The following is a 23655-nucleotide window of genomic DNA, read 5'->3' as shown; positions in this document are numbered from 1 at the left end:
TCTAATGAGCAAGGATTTACTTAATCTCAAAAGTTTATTCTAAAAAGGTAGTATTACCCAGTTTCTGATCTCCAGAAGTTGAGAATCTTCCATGTTTGTCTTATTGTTTCTCTGTAAACACAGAAGGGATGGGGATTTCACTCTGTTCTCATAACAATGTGAAAATAACTTCAGGACAGATGGGTCTGTTTGAAAGATTCAGAGCTTTTCACTTCAAATGCTAACATGGAAACAATATCAGTCTTCGCTTACAAATGGTTCATCTTTCAAAAATCATGTATCATATTTATACAACTCTCACTTGATTTTGTAGAAGTAAGAAGATGAGATAATTAGGCTTGGGTAGTAGATAATTTCTGTAAAATGTTCATTTTTTAAAAATCCTGTGCAGTTTTGTCCTTTCACCTATTCATTTTTACGTTACCCGTAATCACTTTATTTGTTTCAAGCCTGATCTATAGTGTCAGGTTGCTTTGGGTACTTGTTTCTTATGTCTTCTATAAATATCAGAAGGGGGGAAGTTCCTTATCCTTAATGTATTTCTAGCCTTCTATGTAAGTGTTCATTGCCTTTTATTTAAACAGTGGAAAGAAGCATGTTGGATTTTCCCCAGCATGTCTCACCTGACAAAGAGGTACGCTTAGCAAGTACAGAAGCTGACAAAAAGCTTTCTAATTTTGATGTGGAGATGAGCATGAGAGAAGATGTGTTTCAGAAGATTGCTTATTTGCAGGTAAATCACAATGATATCTGCCTAACTTTCAAAAATGTAGATAAAATTACAGTAGTGAAGAACTTTTCTCTAAAGAAGTTAGTATCCACAGCGCTTTTCATGATGCCCATCACTATGTGAGTTTCCCCTATGTCCATACCAGTCAAATCTTTCCAGAAGTACACAGCTATACAAAAAGGCTGTGGTTCCGCAAAAACTTAAGCGAGTGTAACTGGGTGCTCCCACTCATTGCCTGTCATGTCTAGGTGCATGTATCCTTCTCTCTCCATTGCAATGGCTTTGACTTTTGTCTAGTCTTCCAATGAGCCGGTACAAGGAAGCTAACTGGCAGAAAGAAACCCATCAGGAAAAATAAAACTTATTGTTTTATGCTGGCTGAGCTTCTTGAACTGGTTTGCCCAGAGCATCACCAAGGGGGGAGGAAGAAAAGAGGCAGTATAGCAATGTATATAGGTTGGCTTATATTGCTTTTGAATTTGTGTCCAAAGTTGTTGTTTATTGAAGTTATTGAGAATTTTAAATTTTAAAGTTGAGTTTTAAGTTATGAAAGTTAATGAGAACATACAATTATGGGTGACCTCAAAAATTACCTCTTTTGATCTGCTAATTACAGACAGGTACATTGTATACTCCTCCTCATATATTGTTTGTATTTTGAGCAATGTATGCTCAAAATAAAACTGAGTCAAAAGATACATTCACTGTTGAACTAGTTTCTATCCCTTTTGTGTCTGTTTAGCTTCCCTTCTAATTGAGCACCTACAGGTATCTTGATTCTTCATTTGTACTGTTTTTTTTGTACCTCAAACAGAAGAACATTTGTTTGTGTTCAAATGCATCTAGTGACATTTAGTAATAATTTTCCAGAAGCGTAATTTAAAGTTAATACAAGAAAACTATCTGATGTGAAAACTAAAATACGTACATTTGTCTGTGCTTCAGACCTGAATCTTTCCATTCAACCCCACCAATTTTTAATGTTCTTGTTGTGCTGATAATATATTGCAGCCCTATTTCTTGGAGTCATTTATGCTTTTTGCAGCGTTGACTGGGAACCTGAATAATATTTGCAGCATCTTATTAAAGTGCCTTCAAATACCACTTTCTGGTATTCCAGTGGTTTTTAAGCGCATTTTCAAGTGTTTTCCTCTAGCTGGGTATTGTTTAAGCGTTTGTGGAGGTATTTAATAGCCCCATTTGAGGACCTTCTTTGTGTATTGGCAGATAGTGACTTATGTTGGTTTTTTGCCCCCCTCTGCTTTATGTTGATTTTTCCCCCCTGCTCTGTTGCTATTAATTAAATGGATGGATTTATTATTTGTTGTGATTTCCCCCACCCTCCAGTATAGTATACACCGATACATTTAGGGCTAATCTGCCACATCTGTGTATCTATCTATTTTTAATTTACAGGAATTACTGATCATAGCTAGTGAAAACTGATTGCTGTTATTCACTAGTGTTACTTTCCTATAATCTTTTTTGTTAAATATTTTTCACTTTGTGCTTTCCTGCTTCATTTTCCTTTGCAGCAATACTTGGCTTCTATAACAGTTACAATTGTTGCTTAAACCTCCATTTAATTTTTTTAGAAGTTTTTCTTCACTTAACTGAAGCATGCAAGCATGTTTCAGTATTAGTTTTCCAGAGATGCAATCTTTGAGCATACATCAGCTTCATAATAACTATGAAAGTTGTAGCAGGTTTTTCTGTAGCACAGATGTGAAATTGCCGATAATGCCAGACTGGTCAAATCTTGCTATTTCCAGATCACAAAATTCTTGTTAATTTTTGGTAAGTTTCTAACGCCTTCTCCTGTTAGAAACTCCCAGTTGAAAAGTCAGATTCCAGGAGAACATAAAAAAAATTACTTCCACTAACGGAAATGTTTTGCTAAAATAATTTTAGCAGTTCAAATGAGCCAGTAAAACATTTTGATTAAATCATATTTTTCATGGCCTCACTGAGGATTTAATAGTTCAGGTACATGAATTCTATTTCACGATCCTTTACAGGGACCAGATTAAAATGGAGTGAGGAGAATGAGGGCCCTCACACTCCGATCTTATTTATAATGCAGTCATTCCACTAAAAGATGAGTAAATCTGCTTGATCTCAAGGACATCCTGTATGTTTTTGCTCCCTTTAACAAGGTCTAAACATTTCTAAGTTAACAACTGTTTAGTATTCTTTATTAATTAAGAACTGTTTGTGGTGAATGATGTGTGAGGTTTTTGTACTTAGTAAAAAAAACCCTAAACCTGAAAATAATCTAGTCTCTTTCTTTTCACCACACATTAGGGAAAAAATTCCTGCATAAGTTTACATTGTTGAATATGCTCCAGATCTTATTCTTTAGAAAACTTTTATTTTGGGTTCTGAAACTTGGAATAAAGGTGAATTTTTGTAGTGAAACTATAATTTTAAATTTTATTACGCCTAACATCTGCACATGTTGGCTAGCAGAGGCATGCTTAAGAATGTTGCCAATCTTCTCCACCCACACACCCTCAGGAAACTCAGCCTGATGTAAACAACTGCTGCAGTTTTTGTTCATGATATTCTAAGTAGGTTTTGTTTCTTATTTTGCCTGAAGATTTGTTAATGCAGTAAGGTAGCATGGTTGTCCAAAACAAGTATGAAATGTTATAAAGTCATCAATGCTGACCGTTCTAAAACTTCTGGAAAGTTTCAAAATTTCATGTGTTTAGTGTATTCAAAATTAGCACTCCTGTGTTGGAAATTGTTCATCAAAGAAACACAGGATGACATCGACCATCCTGACCAGACTGAAGTTCACAGATGACCACAGACCACCCTTGGTTCCTGTGTCTGTGAGGGTTTATACACTTGCTTACCCTTAAAGACCTGACAGGTCTTTTTGAATGTGTGTCATCCTTATCTTAAGCATGTCTGTGATGCAGGTAAACTTCAAAAAGGCTAATATTAAGACTAGAAGTTATTTAACATTGATTTATTTTGAAGTGTATGGAGAGATGTAATGTCATCAAGAGAAGGATGAAGAACACTAACTTAGTTTTCTCCTCCTTTTTCTCCAAAAAGATCTCTTTCTTAGCTTTAGAAGGAGCCAATAGTCACCGGCTTTAAGGGCTTAAAATTAGTGTTTCGAATTCCTGTCTGCTGCCTAAAATCTTTGCTGGGTTTCAGCCTGGGAGATATTCAGGGGCATGACAGTTCTATATGCCCAATGGAGGGGATGGGACATCCCTCACAATGCCTAAATACCTCAGTGAGACTTTTCACAATCCTGTGTCCTTAACTGTTACTGCAATAAAGCAGTGTCTTTTTATAGAGATTAGAGTACTCCATTTTTTTTCTCAGCCTTTCTATTTTTGAGCCTTCCAGCACAGTTAGCACAATACAAATGTTACTATAGTGACAGTATCTGCATTTTTCACCTCTATCGTTCTGAACTCCTGCTTTTTCTATCACACTGCTCAGGTCAGAAAAAAGAACCCTGGAATTGTGGGTTTTCCAGTGGAAAAACACTATGTGAAGATTCTGATTGTTACAAATATTTTTGTACTCAATATCACAGCATTGACACTTTTAGATGTTGTGCTTGATAGCATAAAGCTCTTCATGAAGCTGCAGAATTTCAGGGTGTATTCTTTGCCAGAAGCAGAGCAGGAAGCCGGAGTGTCACAGGGAGTCGGGTAATAGCATTCTTTTTATCTTTGTGTTGCAAAATATTGTGTTTGGCTTGCCTTACACATTTATCACAAATGAGGATGGAGATGTGAGGTTTGACTTGGAGAGGACAGAGGGCATGATTTTCTTCGCTTATGATCCTCCCAAAAGATGTTTTCCACCATTTACATCCTTTTATTTAAAAATAAACAAACAAAAAAAGCGACAGCCAAATGCAGCAAAAAAATCATAGCCATGGTAGAAAAGTATGCCATGCAATCACAAGGCTCAGTCATCACTGACTTCAGCTGTGTGGTGACCTATAGTAGTTAGATCATCCTTTCATGAGTCTATGGATTCTTTTAAGAATTACCTGTAAACGGGTGATACTAAGAAGAAAAAATACTCATCATTCATCATATGACAGTATTGGTAAACTAAGTTAAATCTGCCTATTGCTTTAGAAAAGTTAGCTTATCACAAAGTGAAGTGATTGTTTTAAATTTTTTTGCTGGACTTAGAAATTTTTGCATATAAAGTGTTGGTATAAAAGAGTTTTAGGCACGATTGTACTAATGCTTAGCAGTCCTGTTGTAGCATAATGCTACTGGGACTTGTGGCTCTTTGCAGAGTAAAAACAAATCTAAACTGTACACAGCTGTACACAGTTGTGTAATACTTTATAAAATTTGCATGATTCAACGTCCTTACTTTTCAGAGATGCTAGTCAAGAATTAATTGTGTGTAGGTAAGCTGGCAAAAGGGTTATTAAGACAAGTCAGAGCTAATTCCAACAGCTTCATATTTGAAGGTGAACTTAACTGAAGGATTGTAAGTTAATAACATTTTTTAAATGTTCACTTTTAGATGAGGGAAGATAAAATCAGAATGTGTACAGCATCATTTTCAATTGAGGACAAAATGGCAAGTTTCTGAATTAAACAGTTACGCTTGGTCAGTTTGAAGGAACACCCTCAGAGGACTGATCCATATTCTCTTACAACCAGTATCTTGTCTCTTAATGTTGGTTGCTTTAGGAAATGACCATTCAAGAGTCTTTATAATGGCATAAACAGACATGGAAATACTGTTTTCATTTGTTGTCACTTATTGATTTGTTCTGAAAGAGAAAAAGTATATGCCTAAATTTTGTGCCATTTGCTAAACTTCAGTGACACATCTGATCTTTTGGGGGTTTTTTTATTCCCTCCAAGTTTTAACGTACAGTGTTACCATATAGCACTGATTTTCTTCCAAGTATGTATACGAAAGCTATTTCTACACAAAAAGCTTAAGTGCACTGTACTATAAACAAAAAGGCCTTGCCATTATGGCAGCATGTAAATGTGCTGAGATACTTGGTAAAAGAAAATTATTTTAAAACCATGCTACATTGTTATAAAAATACTATTGTGTAAGGTAACTGTTTTTGGAAAGTCCTTCACACAAAAGTCCGGGGTGTTCTTTTTTTACTACGGTGGTGTTCTAAAGAACAACTCTGTTCAGACGTTTATAATGCTTGCTACATTTCTTACACTGTGCTGTAAATTCAATTATTCTGTACTGTCATTTCAGCAAACCTGCAATCTTCAAAATATAAAGCCTGAAACAAAGCGATACCTAGAGAAATCAGTGCAAGTGGGGAAAAGAAACGGACTCCATCTTCCTAAAGAAGTGCAGAATGTAAATATGGACAATTAGTTTATAAAGCAAAGGTGACAAACTGTTGAAGGGATGAAATTATGGTTGTATAGCTGTACTAAATATTTATTTGAACTTTGTGCTTTTGGACCTGCTTAATTACTGCTCTGATCTTAACTGTTCTTAGCTCCAGGTCCATCCTTTAGACTTCAGTCACCTTAAGGTTTTTAAATTAATCTGTTAGACATCCATGGTACTCCATGGATAGAGGTGGTATGCATTACCTTTCTTAGCCTTCCAGAGTAAAAGAAGCCTATCTGGAGGAGTTTTGTTATATATTCTGATTACAGTGAATACCTAAATTAGATTCCTAGTCAACAGGCCTATCAAAAGTGTCAGTGAGTCAGAGCTTCATAAGTACGTATAATTGTTACAAAGACACAGCTATTTAATTTCAATTATTAGCCAATGTGGTAAAATGTGTCCAAGATTTTAACATTTTGACCAAAAAAACCTTGAGGTAGCTTAAAGGCTACAAGCTGCACTGAAAATTTTGGCTCCATTAAGGGAGAATTTACCCAAGCATATAAAAGCACTTGTCACTTCTGAAAATAATGAAGTAAAATCTTTAAATTCTGAGTGATGTTGTATAACAATCTTGATTTATGACTCTTGAATAGACTTTACCCTTTGTAGAAAATAATCATTCTTCATCCACATCCTTCAGTTAGTGGGAACAGTTTCACATGTATTTGCATTGCTTAAGGGCAACTGATGCCTCTAAAGGAATTTTGAAATACTTCATAGGGAGGCAATAGTTGAATTAAAGTAAAAACTTGACTGATTATAATCTGCCAAGTTTTGTAGTTGGTGTGTATTCTTCTACTGGTAACTACCATGTTTATGTGAACTTGACAGTAAGGGGTAGAGACATGCTATGAGATATATTAGGAACTTTCAGATGGGTGAATATCAGGATTTTAAAAAAGGTTTTGGAATGGTCTTGTCTTGTGTGGGTATTCTCTTCTTTTTGTCATACCTATACAGTTCCAAAGGAGTGTTTTTCAGTAGGTTGCATGCATTTTTACTCCCTTGATTCTTGTTGATTTTAATGGATATTTTCACACTTAAAATTGTAATTTAGGCTTTTAAAATAAAAGAAAATAATTGAATGTTAGCACAAAATGCTGTTCAGAGAACATGTTTATGTGTTCAGTCCCCTCTGAGTCGAGGACACATTTGAAATGTTGGAGCAATAACCCCAATCCAGCGCTCACTGGCAACAATATTGCTCACGACCAAAAGAAATATAAAAAGGAGGCTGAGGGAGAGTGAAGTATGAAGATGCCTGCAGTGTATTACTTGCTCAGTGCTGGTATTCACTGTTGGCTAGTAGAGAGCCTAGCAGGAGAAAGTAAAATACTATTCATGTCAAGGATAATAATTGCCAAGTCTGACTTTTGTTTTTCCACTAAGTTCAGTTTATACCTGGTACAGGAAATCAAGACAATGAAGAAAAAATTGAGTGAGCTGTGTATAGACTTCAACAGAAACCTGAATGAGGAAAACACATTTCTTGTATTTTCTAAGGAAGAACTTGGTGAGTAGTATTTCCATTTCTTCGATCTTCCAGTTTTACTGGAGTAATTGTTTTTAGCCCAGTGAATGATGGTTAGATCGAGTAAAATTCAGACTGTTTTCCAGTCTTCTCTGTTTCCCTTTTAATCCTTCCCCAAAGTCAGTTCAGAATTACCCTTTGCAGGTGTTCATGATCTCTTCAAAGATTTGTGCTTCCTGAAGTGTTTGCCTTGCATCAAGATAGCATATCTGTCCTCCTTTTTTTTTTGGTCATAACTTTACTATTCTCTGCTTCTTTTCTCAGTTCTCCACCATTAGGCAATCCCCTGTGTATTATATTCTTTGCAATGATTGGAAAAACCTTCCTGTCCTGCAATATATTTTAGCTATCTGATCTAGAGATTTCATGTGACAGAGAATTTGGGCATTCTTCATCTGAAGGGCATGGCATAAAATGTGCTTTAATAACACCGGACATTTAAAATGTCATATTCAGGTTTTATCTAATAGCCTTACGTATATTTCTCTTTCACTCACTAGTGTTTCCGTTGTTACTTGATTGTTGTGATTTGAAAAAGTTTTAGCAAATAGTTGTGAAAAGAGGGGTTATATTTCTGTGTAGATTTCTGATGTCAAATTAGATTGCAGCAAAACAAATGCATCAATCTTACAAAAAGAGGAGAGTCAGTAACTCTGGTAAACACTGTTTATTAAATTGTGTTCTATAGAAGGCCTTCCTGATGACTTTATTAAGAGTTTAGAGAAGACTGAGGAAGACAAATATAAAATTACTTTAAAATATCCCCACTATTTTCCTGTCATGAAGAGGTGCTGCATTTCAGAAACCAGGAGAAAAATGGAATATGCCTTTAACTCAAGATGCAAAGAGGTATGTTGTATATTAACTGTTCTACAGGATAATGACAGATAATGGAACTAGACATTCAAGTGTTAGATTTGAGTACTATATATTGTCCAGTACTATGAAACCAAAATATCAGTGTGATCTTTAATAATTCCTTGCTCCAGTTTATTCTGACATCTGAAGACCTTAGAGGTTGATGATCCGCCTGTGTGTGTGTCCATATCTTAAAGTTTCAGTGGTGCTGTAAATAGAGGATTTTGCTGTATTTCCTTGCAGTGTTCTGCAGCTGCTTACTGGCATCTTCCTCCTGGAGAATGTCTGATTGTAGCTTCTGCAGTACTTTGAGATTCTTCAGAATGAGAGGGGTTATTTAAGCACACATTCTACTTAAGAAATACAGGTGATTAAATGTGAAATTAACACATGGCATATTGTTGAGAATTTTAATTAGATGTTTTTAAAAAAAACCCTAATTTTTATAAAAGATTCGTTTAATTATCTGAAAAATAGCTGGAAACATGCCTTATGAAAAGAAATAACTTCACAAATAATTTGTTTGATACTGATGAGGCCAGGCACCTAGACAGGTACAAAAATAATGGAAAGGGTAGAATGGATCGAAGAAATGTTATTCAGGCAATTGTATCAACTCTTCATTAGAGAATAATGGCAGAGTTGAGCTTTTGTACTTGAAGTGCTGGAAAATGTGAAGAGAACAAGGTAAGATAAAATGGCACCAAGAACTGAATGCTCTGCAAGTCCGCACACTTAAAGGGATTTGGTTTTAAAACTGTGGGACAGTCTTCAAACCTGAGTGCTTGAAAAAAGGTGTTTCCCTGAGAAATCTCTCTATTCCAGGATTGGAGGTTAACACAGTTACGTTTTCAGCTTCCCAGGGATCCTCCACCACATTTAGGTCAGGGTCTGGGTTTTTTGTGTTTCAGATCTCTTTCTCTGACTGCTGTTGTCAGAAAGGGACAATGTGTGGCAAAAGAGGGAAATTTGCAAACAAGCTTTGAATGTTGTCGCAATAGCTTTGCAGTCTGTCTTCACCACTAACAAGCAATTAAGCCTGCTGTCAGCCATTTCCCAGTCATTTTTCACATTTAAATGATTCATGAAGGAAATAAAATCCTTGCAACAGTGAAAGGTTTGTTATTATCCTAGAATGAAATGGTATATCTTTCGATTAATTAAAACAGATAAATTATAGTAGGGACAGTAATGACCCAATAGCTACCTGCAGTCAAATGCTGTGACAAAAAAATTACAAGAATCTAGTTAAACTTACATTATTACATATTTATATCTTAAAGTGTTTAATTTTAAATGTTTTCTGTTTCTTATGATTACAGATACTATTCAGATAATTGTTTTGATAACATGCATTTTCTGATTTCACTTAACAAATTTGCCTCCTTTCTTTTTTAGGAAAACACAAAAATTCTTCAGCAATTGCTTCCACTAAGGGCAAAAGTGGCAGAGCTTCTTGGCTATAATACACATGCCAACTTTGTCCTGGAGGTAAACACTGCAAAGAGCACAGATAACGTAACAGCCTTCTTAGGTTTGTTCTTATTTATAAACGTTACTTTTATATGTGGTGTGGCAACATGACTCCTTGGCCAAGTTAAATTTAAATACATAATTGGGTCACAGTGTCCATCGCGTTGAAATAGAAAAGGAACTCTCTGTTGCTTCTGTTCTGGCATATATTTTTTTCGGACCATAGCTCTACAAATGCAATTGCTCTAAAACAGGGAATCAAGACAAAAATCTGAAAATAACTGCTCTGTGACAGCCAATATAGGGAAGCGGTTATGTCTTTCTCTGCCTCAAAATGCAGATATCCTAATTTAGAACCAGAATAATGTGCAACCTAAGCAATTTTATTAGTTCAGGAGGCTGTGTCACAGTTGCAGCTTTTCATTTCCTTAGGTTAACTGCAAATCTTTGTGCATCTGTAGCCTTAGTGTCTTTCTGATAAAACTGCAGTAAGTATAATGAAAGATTTCAGTATGCGATGATGCAACTTCCATGAGCTGAATTTAAAAATTAAATCTGGAATTCCAAAGCCCTCTAATGGAATTTGATCTGAAAAGAGAGATATCTTGAAAACTTTAAACTGAGTGGTTCACAAATTTATAGTCATCCTGTTGACCTCAGTGGGCCCTGCTCTTGTGCATAGTCTTAACTCCTACTTTCTGGGATTATGTTGTTCCACAGAATAGTATGTGCTCTTTTATTAATGTGTCCTAACACCACTTAGGATTGTATATTGATATATCCTATAATTAAACCCCCCAAGACAATTCAGTACAGCAATAAAGTCTGTTTGGTGGTAGTGGGTTTTTTGTATTCTTACATCAATAAAGAGGTTCAAATGCACCTCTTCCTTCACCTGTAATTCTGTCACATTTCTCCTGTTATGGTGTGAGCTCAGCTCCATATTTGACAATACCAATTATCCATATATTTGTCAGTGAACTTACACTTAATTTTGATTTATAATTAAATGTTAGGATTACCTGTTCTTTTTAAATGTACTTAAAGTAGTTTGGACTCTTTTCTATCCATTATATTTTTGTAATTCTAAATGGGCTTATGTAATACTGTGGTTTTTTCATTTGTTCTGAAGCTGACAGACCTCATAAGTTAGCAGTTATTGTTGTGACTTTAACTTTTTACAGGATGAGGTCATATATTTTTCTATTCATAAATATAATATTTCATGGTAATTCTTGCAGAGGGCAAAAGTTCATCAAATTAATTGTCAGCTTTAATTTAGTTCTTTTGATACATCCTCAGCTACAAGCATGACGGTATAATTTGCTCTGGTTTGTTCATATATGTTAATGTTTTAAATCAATGTTCATCAGCCGATCTTATGGCTAGGAAGAAAAGTATTCTGTCCTATGACATATTCTGAGTTTAGCATAATACAAGCTGCAAACAGTATTTCAGTCATGTGAACGCATGTAGTGCCTTACAGCCTATCTAGAAACAGGAGTGGCAGTTCCTAAATTTTACACTCTAGGTACTGATAGTGAACATTAACCTGAATTCTTAAGGAATAAAAAAGATGTCTGGCAGTCCAGAAATACTTACAAGACAATAAGTGCAGTATGTGCTTTATGGGAGTTTCAGTAAGCATAAATATTTTATATTCAAAATATTGGATTCATAGTGGTATGACCCTTTTTTGTCCAAGAAAAGCTATATTGGAAAAAATTGGGATCATAGAGATTAATATCCAGTGGCTTTGGTAGTCAAGAAGCTAACCGTTGTACAGGCAAGAACTCTTTAGTCTCATGTTCTTTTATAGGACTTCAGTGAGAAGTAGGTCACAATCTGTTTTGAAAAGTCTCAGAAGAAAAAGTAGTGTTTGAATTTTGTGTTGCACTTGCAGTAACTAATAGTAGTTGTAGTCTTTGGCCATTTCTGCAGAAGCACATCAAGAGAACAGAGATTACATGAATTAAAATCAAAGGCATCAAGCAAAAACGTCGAGTGTTACTTTCCATTTCTGATGTCTTTGAAAAAGTCTAAATTTAGCAAAACCCTTTACAGTACTGATAGGCCTATGTGGACTATTGTATTATTTATAGCATGCATGCAATTAAAATTCATTAAGACATGGTAAGAGATAATTTGCTTGCTGGTAGTCAACAAGGGAAAATGCTGGCATCCACTCTTGGGCATGTACTTAGTTATGAGTGTATTTTGTAGGAATACACATTATAGTAAGGAACACAGAAGTTGATTCCAAGGCAATCTTTGTTTCAGATGATTTGAGTAAAAAGCTAAAGCCATTGGTTAAGAAGGAAAGAGAATTCATTCTAAATTTGAAGAAGGAGGAGTGTGAAGAAAGAAACTTTGATTATGATGGAAGAATCAATGCATGGGATCTTCATTATTATATGAACAAAACAGAAGAGCTCAAGTACTCCATAGATCAAGAAAAGCTGAAGGAATACTTCCCAATTGAGGCTGTTACAGAAGGCTTGCTGAATATTTACCAGAAGCTGCTGGGACTTGTATTTGAGCAAGTAGAAAGTGCTCCTGTTTGGCATGACAGTGTTACTCTTTATACGGTAAAAGATAATTCAACAGGAGAAATGTTAGGGGAATTCTATTTGGACCTTTACCCCAGGTAATTATGACTTAGTGTTTCACTTACGTGTTTAAAATTGAATTGGTCTGAGTGGGTTGCTGGTGTCATTGAAATTAAATGCATTTGGAATTAAATATTTGTCCCACTGACAAGACTATTACTGTGTTCATTAAGTTGTCCTCTGGGCTGTTTTCGGATTGTTTGCATTTTCTTTGCAGTACTACCGTGTTTCTTGCTTTTATTCAGTTTATGAAGCATTACTACTATGTTCACTTTCTGTAGTATTGCTTTTTAGTTAGTTGTCCATAATTTTTTTTGCTTCTATGAACTTTTCTACTTCCTAACTTTACTGTGGTTTACTTTTGGTTTATATTGGTCGTTGTTCAGACCAATTATATTCTTATCTGCAAATATTCCTAGTTTCTCCCAGTTCCTCTTTACGCTTTATATGTGTATTTTGTACCCTGTTGTCCAGACTGCTAAAGAAAATATCAAATAGGTCAGGACTAAAAATAGATTCCTGTTGAGAACATCTTGAAATGTAGTTCCAGGTTGATCTCTGTTGCTCTCCAGCTCTCTTTGTAGCCATTTACAGCATCATCTGTGTCATGTCAGAGATTAGGAGACTAGACTGGTTTGACAGGATTTATTCTTAACTAGTCCTTTTTGTCTGTTTCTCACTGTTTGGTTGTTTTTATTTTTAATTATTCTTTAGCAATTTATAAATTGTCTGTTACCCTTTTTTAATATAAATTGATTTAAGGCTCCTCTGGATTAAGAAAACTAGGTTAGTCAATACAAGAGTACATAAATTGTTCATTTTTAAGACAGGCACATGTTATGTCCTTCACCTGTTCGTCTGCTCCCCCCATTCTGGTATCATATGAGTTGCTGAACCTATTTGTTGGTAAGACTCTTCTGACTTAACTAGCCAGTTAACAACTCAGGTTTATGGCAAAAATTTCAAATTAATTTTTCTTTAAACTTTGGATCACACTGAAAATGCAGTTAACTGTAGTCTTTTGTCTCCTGTAATGAAAGCAAAAATACTGCTTCAGAAGCCAGAACCTAGTCCTGCCTGTTACAGCAGCAGTTTAAAATAGAATTGACATCTAAAGTATACATACTTTCAGTATTCGAGTAAAAATCAGGTACTTGTAAACACTGATGTGAATCTGAAACTGATGTGATTTAAGTACTGGGGTTTTTTTCCACCTTGTGCTCTTAACAGGATCTTAAACTAAGTGTGTCTTAGAAGTTACGATAAGATGTAATTTCTTTGTGTAAAGATTTAAAGAGATACCGACTGTTCCTGTTCTTTGCCATTATGGTGATCAGGTTTGTGGTTTGAAGATAGTGTCTGATATATTTTCTTACACAGAGAGGGAAAGTATGGGCATGCAGCATGCTTTGGTCTCCAACCCGGCTGTCTTCTCTCTGATGGCAGCAGAATGATGTCTGTAGCTGCTCTGGTAACCAACTTCACAAAACCAGCATTAGATCGCCCATCATTGCTGCGACATGATGAAGTAAAGACTTACTTCCATGAATTTGGTCATGTAATGCATCAGATATGTGCACAGGTTAGTGATGTTTCAATTCCATTGTAAGATTTTTTTTTTTCCCAGTGTCTCAAAGCAAGGTATAAGTTAATTTTGGTGGTTTCCAATTTTAGTAAAGTACACGTGCAGTTTTTTTGTTACTTTTCAAAGTGGCAGGTTAGGGGGTTTTTTGTTTGCTTGCTTTTATTTAAAACTACAGCAATGAATACACCTTCTTATGAAAAACATTTCAATGAGAACATACACTTCTATATTTGCACCGTGCAGGTACCTGTGATGAGTGAACAGATCCATGTGTAAGGTAACAAAGGTGCTCAGTGATGGCTTCTGTTACAGCTGTCAGAGGGCTTTTTATTACTTTTAGTACCATGGTAGATATTAGAAGCAAAAAAGGGAATGCAAATGATTGGTGAATGCAGCTCATCTCCAGCATTTCGGCATTTATTACACTTAAGAGCTATCGCTCTTGACATCGAAAGCATAAAACAGGGCTTGCCTGAGCTGTTGTCTCTTCTGCTTTCCTATCTGACAGTCAGGGTTCTCACAGTGACCAGAAGGAACCAAAGCTAGTCTGCAGATTTTGCAGAAAGATGTCGATAAAGTTGTAAAATTGCAGATTCCATTTTTACTTACCTGTAAAATCAAATCTGCCAAATGATAAAATTGTTATTGGCCTAATGAAAATTTTATGTTTCAGAGAGAGTCAAGTCTCAGTATTCATTCACAAAAAAATTTGCGTAATTATCTACAAATCCAGACTTTGTGTAGCGCTGCTTTCACCTTCTGTATAAAAAAGTATCAAATAATAAAATCAGATAAATATGGCACACATTAGATTTTAATTCTTGACCTTGATTCTAGAGCCTACGACTGCAGAATAAAGAAACAAAGTCATAGGAATCTATATATTAAATCCAGAATTAAACAAATGATGGTCCAGCAAACTTCAGAACAAGTAGCTAGACTTGGTTAGATATTTTTGCATCATGTTGAAGGCAGAAATACAATAATTATTTGATCATCTGCACCCTAAGACAGGTGTTCCTGAGCTGAAAATTTGAGAAATAAAACCTGTTCTTTCTTTCAAACTACCTAGAAAGCATTTATAAATGAGACACATTCACCATTGGTACAAAATTGACTGCAACATTTTGATAACCAATGAGGGTGTGCCTGGGTGCTGCAGAGCCCCTTCTGGGCAGCCCAAGCCAACAATTCCAATGCATATGTACTTCACTTGCTGTGGAATGTCAGGGAGGCTTGCTTTCCAGTTCTCTCTTCCAATGCTGAGGTGGTTTCTGTGTGCATAGCTTCCATGCTCACTGCTGTTGTATTTTATATAAATTGTTATTTGCACACCTGCAAATAGCTTGCTAGTCCCACTTATGAACATTCTGTCCTCTGGGATTTGTGTGTGCAAAGCACTGTCTTGTTTCATATGATGATTTGTTAAAGCACGGTAAAACTTCGCATTTGAAGGATATGCGGGGATCATACTGGGTGGGAATCTGTGACCTGCTGATAAAGGTCAGCTTTTGGAGACTTGATACTCCTCGTAATGTACTTGGGCCCTGCTGGAAAGTGAGATATCAGGGCAGGGAGGGACCTGTTTATGAAGTTAGGGAAGGAGAGCTATTGAAGTACCTTGAATCAAATGTCTTAATATTGTTTTGTTAGCATAGTGCACTTGTGTAATGGTAAATGAGGATGTCTGGAGGCCAAAAAACTCTTGCACTCCTTTTACCTTTTGCTCCAGCCACTACTATCACTGTTTCTTCCCAGCTGATGCTTCCTAGCTTTATTTCATAGCTGCCATTTAACAAGTACAGTAAGAAGGGCCAGCCTGTTACAACCATGGATTTGAGTAACCCACAATTAGAATTGAATTAGAATAAAATTAGAATTGAAATGTTTTTCTCCTTTTCTGCTGTTCTTTTGAAGACACGAGAGGAAGATATATGCATGTGACATAGCTGTCAGTTCAATGTTATGTCCTATATTGTACACGCTTTTTTCAGTAACCCTGCAAGAAAGTAAGTTCAAAAGCCAGTACTCCTGTGGGTATTTATTCCGTGATGAAGGATGGAACATAAGAATATCTACAGCTCTTAGAGAAGGGATTTGGGAAACTGAGAATTCTCTCTTTCTTTCAGCACTTGAAATGTTATGTTAGAATTTTGCTGAGAAGGAAGGAGCAATAAAATTGAGTTGGCAAGAGGAGGTAGACTTGTTACAGGGCAACTGTGGAGTGAGACCAAATAATTTCTGTTGGCATTTGAACAACTGTCTTTCAAAACTGCTTCTTATTAGAAATATTATGGGTTTAGAATATATTTTAATGAAGACTTTTAACTGTACAAAACTTTTCTTCAGAATTAGTATCTGGGGGGGGCTTTGTAAACATGAAGTGATTGAAGATACTAGAATAAAAAATAAAAAGCTCTAATGTACTTGGCTTTCAGAAGGAAGATTCTTCTATCAGAGATTGAGTGTCAGAGTTGGAGACCTTTCACAGATAAAGTTGCTAGGATTCATTTATTTCAGGCCATGTATTATTGGCTCAAAAATTGTGCTATATGTTAACAATATGCCTTATGAATGAAGACAGTTAGGACAAAGCTTAACGGGATAAGTTGATCAAGTAAAATCTTTGGATCACTGTGGTAGACTGTAATACAATGAACTATTTTGTAAGTGTATAATTGGAGTTTATTATTTTACTTTGGGGAAATATAACGAAGTGTTATAACAATTTACAAATTATATCATTGTCATAAGACAGCACGGAAACATTTGTATTGCTGTTGTAACCTAAAAAGTAAAAATCAATAATACTAAGAAAACTGATGTACTGTTTCAAACCAGTAAAGAATGCAGTAAATAACTACTGAGTAGTCTATTTTGTTGCTTGGTAATAGTATAACAGAATTTTTGCCCTCCTTTCTTTAAAATGCATTTTTTAATAATTATTATTGACCTGTTCAAAATATTCCTTTTGCTGGGATTAACACTGAAATTTTGGTATCTGGAAGTTTGTATTCTGCTAGAAAACCTGGCTTCTATTTTCATTTAATACAATGGCTTTTCCTTCTAGACTGATTTTGCTAGGTTTAGTGGAACTAATGTGGAAACAGACTTTGTAGAGGTGCCATCACAAATGTTTGAGAATTGGGTGTGGGAAAAAGAATCACTACAGCAAATGTCAAGACATTATAAAGATGAGAGCCATGTTGGAGACACTCTCCTTGAGAAACTTGCTGCCTCTAGACTGGCTAATACAGGTATCTCTCTGCCCTCTCTTCCCATGGTATATGTATAAAACCACATAATTTTAAAAATTGGTGGGAAACACTAAAGAGAAACGTAACAAGCCCATTACATTTCTTCTGTGTGTGCACTTATCACTGTCCTTCTGGGTTTATTTGCATGGGTACCACCATTAATAAAGGCTATGATGACAGATACCACTATTTGCAGAAACAGTAGCAGCTCTGATTTTCTAGGCTACCCACAGGACTAAAATACCTTTGCATTCCTCTCCATGTGACTTTTTTATACCTACCAACTTTGCTCATTCAAAACTGGGTGGGTTGAAGGTCCTGGGTTTTCTGTTAGGTTTATTTTCTGGCAGCCCAGGGCAGGCACTGTGCGTGAATGCAGTATCCGATTTTCTACATGTACTGTCTACATTTGATCTGCACATGACACTTGACAGACATGAAATTGTTTAATGTACGTTTGTTCAAATTTACTGAACACACATAGCATATCACAGACAGAAGTGTTCTGGCTCTGCATTGCTCAGCCTATTAACTTCTCAGTCCAGAACCTTAAGTCCCTTCCAGCAGATGTACTGCCTTCCCAAACTAAGGTCCCAGTTCTCTTCTCCTTCCATGTCTTGTACCACCTTACATGTATCTCCAAACCGAGGCTGTAATCTCATGTCATTACCTATCATCTCATTGTTATTCTGTCACTCTTACTCCTCTGTCTCTGTAATCAGGCCTCCCCGAATATCATAGTCTTACCCACTTATGGAACCATTTGTCATTAAGCCACTGCTGTTATTTCATACTGCTTCTCTATGCTGAATAAGTCCTTGTCCTTCTGGCTTGTACAGGCACTGTAGTTACATAAGCATTTTGTCTGAGTAAAGGTTTATATCTTCTACCTTCTTCAAAAAAGCCTACAGCAGCTGCAGCAACAGTTCTTGCTGCTCTTTGAAGTGTCTTAGGGTAGATATACTTACTACCATCTGTGCAAGCCCTGAATGAAATGGTGTACAGGAAGTGAAGACAGCTGAAACCGTAATTTTGAATACTGAAATTTGCTTTTAAAATACCTGTTTTATTTTGGTTTTGATCTGTGAGGAAAATAACATTTTAAAAGATGCTTATAATGACAATTCCTATATTAAAAACATGCCTCTCAACTTGTTTTAACTGAAGCAGTTCAGATGGAAGTTACATAACTCCAAGCTTTTTTCGTGGTTAAAATTATAATAATTTATGATGCATGTTGAGATCTTTGAATGAAAGGTGCTAAAGAAACCCTAGCTACTTTGATGCTAGTTAATTAAATGTTTTTACCCAATTAGGCCTTTTAACCCTCCGTCAGATTGTTTTGAGCAAAGTTGACCAGGCATTGCATACAAAGCTATCTATTGACCCAGCAGATGAATATGCTAAATACTGTGTGGAGATTCTAGGAATTCCTGCCACCCCAGGTATGTCAATATGAAGCTTTTATAGATCATGTCCAAATGGTTTGATTAAACATGCCTTTCTTTCCCGATAATGCTTGGCATACAAAACCCCTGAGTTATTTATAAGAATCGACTTTATGAAGCTGAAATAATTACTTCGAAACTTGGGGTGATCTTAATGATGTCTTCTGAAGGAAGATTAAGGTAAATATAAAGCTTAACCTTTTGCAGGTTATATTTTAGAGTGACAGGATGTGAACACTATTTTAGACGTTCTGTCACATCTGTGCTGAATGTGCCATCAGCCTGAGTTTCCTTTGTAATCAACAGAATGTGGCCAATACTTTGAGGCATGCTCAGACCTTTTATATTAGAAGTTTCGAAGTAGTTTATATAAATTCCTTATTAATTTATTCTTAAAATTGAAGTAGTGTATATATATATCAAAGAAATAACTGCATTTGATTTGAATAAATTAATGTTAATCTACTTTTCAAGGAACAAACATGCCAGCTACTTTTGGTCATCTGGCAGGTGGTTACGATGGTCAGTATTATGGATACCTGTGGAGTGAAGTGTTTTCCATGGACATTTTTTATAGCTGCTTTAAGCAAGAAGGAATAATGAATCCAAAGGTGGGTGATGAATGCTTCTTACTAAAGACTTTTGTTGCACTTCATCTCTGAAACCACATTTATTGCGATCATAATCATAGTGATAATATCTCAAGTACTTCTTCTGTACCCATCAAGTTCAGATCAACAAAAAAAAAGTGTATAATTACTGTAGAAAATAATCTTAGAATTTCCAAGAGCACCTTAAAATTTAATAAAATGCTGTTCATATGGATCTTAAAAATGGCATTTTGGGAGGGGTTCTTTTAACTGTTAGCAGCTGGGAGAGATGGATAAGGGTGCTGGTGCCAGAGTTGTGGGACCTTGCATCAGTTCTCTGTTGTGACACACACACCCGCTTCCAGTGTCATCACAGACCTTTTTTCTGTTAGGTTTACTCCCTGCTCTCAAAACTCTTTTCTGAGTGATTGTATAGTCAAAACCCTAAGCTATAGTTTGCCAGAATTGCTCTGTGACCCTTACTTCTCCTGAGGGATGAAAGTGCCTTTTATTCTGATCTTTTTTTTGTGGGAATTTTTGTTTTCTTTGTCTGTGCATGGGAGGCCTTGAGAATAAATTAATTATGCTAGGAGCGAATATTTCCTATGATTCAGCTGAAAGGCAAGTCGTGCTTCATTTAGTGTGAAGCCTGCTACCCAGGCTAAGAAGTGAGAAAGAAAAATGATTGTGTGCGTGTGTGACTTGCTTTCTAGCATATGTTTGTGCACACAACACTTTGCTTGAATGCTTGTATAATAACTTCAGGGGCAACTCTGTGGAGATTTTTCTCTCCCTCTTCAAGCAATGCTGCCTTCTCAAATTGGTTTTCTTACAACTTGCTTTCCTTATTTGCATTCCATGTAAGTTTAATAGAGTTCCACAAGATGGGAAAAACCATCTTTTATGAACAAATACTAGATACCAGTGTGGTTTTTCTACTCACTCGTATTTCATTATATCTAGATTTAGACTAGTCTTCAGAACAGCAGGAAAGGAAAACAGTTATGGTATTATGACTAGGGCTTTTAGAAATTTGGCTTACCTCTTCCTGTTAGAATAAAACCTCTCTTCCTGTTTTGAGCAATAGTTACAGAAACTAGTTTCAGAGGCTGTATCTATAAAAATTCTTCAGCAAACACTTAACTCTAACTTAATTCATTGTCACACTCCTCAGTTCTTGCACATTATCTGAAATAACCTTTGGTCTCCCTAAAACTGAGCACTGTGCTGGCTCTGGAATGACAACAGCAAAGACTCAAGTCTTCAAACAATATTTTTAAACTACAAGGAACAGTATCTTCATTTGCTGCTAACGTCCAGAGAACTAACAGAAATAGTGAAAAACAAGTGATTCAGTGAATTTTTTTTTTTTTTTGCATTTTACTTCTTTCCCAGCTGTAATTCAGACTACGCAATTAAGTTATGGAAGTCCAATAGTTAGAGACCTATGCTTGGTTTTGCAATACAGCTATCAGGAAGTGGTGTGGTCCTGTAATCTCATAGCTTTGACATGTGGGGGATGTATATATCTGTATATACGGTGACTAAAAGGAAGAACATTTTCTTCAGTATCAGAAGTATCTGCGATATCTGCATGCAAAATAATATGTTCTTATTGATAGTCTTGTCTCAGAAGCCCAAAATTCTCCACATATGTTCTTCAAAATATGACCTCTTGTTAAGAAAGTCCTCATTACTTAGTGTTGTCACAGAAGCTTCGTTTGTTCTTTTTAAAGGAGTCCGTTCCTTCTGAAGTAATGCTTCTTCCTAAAAATAAAACCTGAGTTAATTCTCCATTATTTTAATAGGGGAGTTAGATGTGTTTGTATGTATTACATATACTACTATACATATAATATGTGTATATGTGCCATGTCATTCTGCAATGCTATATCTATCTATCTCTGAAGTATCATCTCACTTCTCCAAAGAGAGATTAAAGAAAGAGAAATCATCAAGTAAGAAAGAATGGATGTTAGGGTCCCTTTTACTGCCAGTCAGTCACTGGGATAATCCATCACTGAAGGTTGTGTGGAGACTGCGTGTGCTATGCTTTATAGGATGTCTTTCAGACAAGTTGTGGTTGTAGTTTCCAAAGCAGTGTAAACACACAAGAAAAATGTTTTCTTCAAGACTAGGTTAAATTTCTGCTCTCTTGAGTTCTTCCAGCAGATCTAAATTATACTTGTGGTGTATCCTAATTTCATGTTAAGAAAATCTGGAAGGAGGGGAAGGTGTTTAACCTTGATTAGATTTTTAAATACATGACAAATACAGAAAAGAGGCAGTTCACAAGATAAGAACGACTAACATTCTGGTTTACCTTTTATCAGGCTGGGATGAAATACAGAAACCTCATTTTGAAACCTGGAGGATCTTTGGATGGGATGGACATGCTACAAAATTTCTTGGAGCGTAGACCAAGCCAGAGAGCTTTCCTATTGAGTAAGGGATTATGTATTCAGTAAAATTATGGTTCCTTTGTAATGGCATATAAGTATGGAATGAGCTGGAAATGTCAGTGTATTTCACAAATTAACTATGTATCACTCTAGGAAAATTTTATCACTTTCGGGTGATTTTTTTAATTGTATAAAAATGTGATTTTTAAAAATTGCATAGGACTACAAAATTCAACACATCAGGGAAAAAAATTCTGAGTTGTGCAGAAGCTGAAGAATTTGGACTACTTTTTTAATTGCTATGAAATAATACTAATCAGTATGGGGAGTTGATACAATGTTTCTCTTTTAATAGATGCATTTAAACTATGTCTTGTGAATGAATTTTAAAAGTGGAGGGAAAAAAAGACACTTCTAGCAATAAAAGAAACAGATTCATTATTATTCTGTATTCTTCTATTATATTGATGGCTCACCGCATCTTTGATGGAGAGCTGCATTTGAGTTCATCATGCTTTGGGTTTAGTCTAGCTTCCTGACGAATTTCAAGACTAAGAACCTGGCCCAGACAGCTTTACAGCAGAGGTACTTGTGTGATACTTTTAGGCTTCATTCTCATGCGTGTTAAATTATTGTATCATTTATAAATTTATACAGTATAACTAAACCCTACCATTTGAGCTACCATTTTCTTCCCTTCATTGACGAAGAACAGCCAAAATCTATGACCTTTGCAGTTCTTCTACCACTTTTTCTTTTCAGGTCTTTGTTTTCCAAATTTTATCAACACCGGCACTGAAAAGTTATACTTGAGCAATTATAGTGGTTTCAGTTGGTTTGTGAAGTATTTTGAGATGCTTAGAAGGAAGGAAGGAAGGAAGGGAAGATGTTCCCCATGAGAATGGTAAAAGTCAATCCAAGATTTCCCTGTTCCTTCCCAGTGTGGCATGCAGAGGTGCTACAAAAAGCTTCACAGATTTAATGATTTCAGCTGTGGGAATGTGAAAGTAATCCCGGAATTATTTTGTGGTTTTTCTGCAAGATCAGGAAAAATTAGTCTTACAAGCCAACTCAACACCACCCAAATAAAACTGCTAAGCCAAGTACACTTTTCTTGTCTTTAGATATCATCCCTTACTTTGGTTTTGGTATTACAACATGCATATGAATAAACTTTAATTTTGGTTACCAGCCAGTATATTTTAGGCATTTGAACCATAGCTGTAAACATAGTTGGTATTTTTATTTGTTTGCTCAACTGCAAAGTAAGAAAATGTGCCTGGTCAACCCAAAAGACTTCCTGGTTTGTTTTTTTTTAGCAAAAGAAAACTGAAAGCATTAACTTTGGGCCACTGTGTTTCAGGGGGAAAAAACACAATTGTGAATGTTCAGTTGAAACTTTATTTCTGTGTGTTTTTCTTTTAAAGCATTTTAAGCTGGGGGGAAAAAAGGAGCTTCATTTGTTTCTGAAGTGGAAAGTTTGACAGGACTTACTTTTGAACAACACTAGTTACAGATGTGAAGAAACAAATATTTGTAGCCAAACCATATTAACTATGTAGTCTTAGCAGACTGAAGTGAATTCTAACTGATGAAGTAAATTCTAACTCTCACAGCCAGTTACAGTTTTAAACCCCAGTTCTGCTGGGCCGTGAAAAGGCAATACACGACAATCACATATATGAGAACATCTTGAATGGTATTCAGAACAGCCATGAAGGAAAGCTGAGGAAACAGATGGATGCAAGATTATCCTAAAATGTGTGAATTTTGCCTGGATTAATTTCCCT

The 23655-nt window shown here is 35.8% G+C and overlaps 2 protein-coding genes across 2 annotated transcripts in view; one reads left to right on the top strand and one right to left on the bottom strand.

Moving 5' to 3' along the window:
* NLN (neurolysin) overlaps positions 1-22309 on the top strand; it is a 36563-nt gene extending 14254 nt beyond the window's left edge. The window contains exons 3-13 of the mRNA XM_075078856.1: positions 585-733; positions 5960-6067; positions 7523-7625; positions 8332-8492; positions 9900-10035; positions 12255-12621; positions 13964-14165; positions 17239-17425; positions 18742-18870; positions 19348-19484; positions 21797-22309. Coding sequence (XP_074934957.1) covers positions 585-733; positions 5960-6067; positions 7523-7625; positions 8332-8492; positions 9900-10035; positions 12255-12621; positions 13964-14165; positions 17239-17425; positions 18742-18870; positions 19348-19484; positions 21797-21931 — 1814 coding nt within the window. The 3' untranslated portion in view covers positions 21932-22309. The remainder of the gene's footprint in view (positions 1-584; positions 734-5959; positions 6068-7522; positions 7626-8331; positions 8493-9899; positions 10036-12254; positions 12622-13963; positions 14166-17238; positions 17426-18741; positions 18871-19347; positions 19485-21796) is intronic.
* CENPK (centromere protein K) overlaps positions 1-23655 on the bottom strand; it is a 550311-nt gene that overhangs the window by 136907 nt on the left and 389749 nt on the right. The gene's annotated exons all lie outside the window — the stretch shown is intronic.

Source organism: Phalacrocorax aristotelis, chromosome Z (assembly GCF_949628215.1).
Source record: "Phalacrocorax aristotelis chromosome Z, bGulAri2.1, whole genome shotgun sequence".
In the NCBI taxonomy this organism is placed as follows: domain Eukaryota; kingdom Metazoa; phylum Chordata; class Aves; order Suliformes; family Phalacrocoracidae; genus Phalacrocorax; species Phalacrocorax aristotelis.
This window is presented reverse-complemented; position numbering and strand designations above follow the sequence as displayed.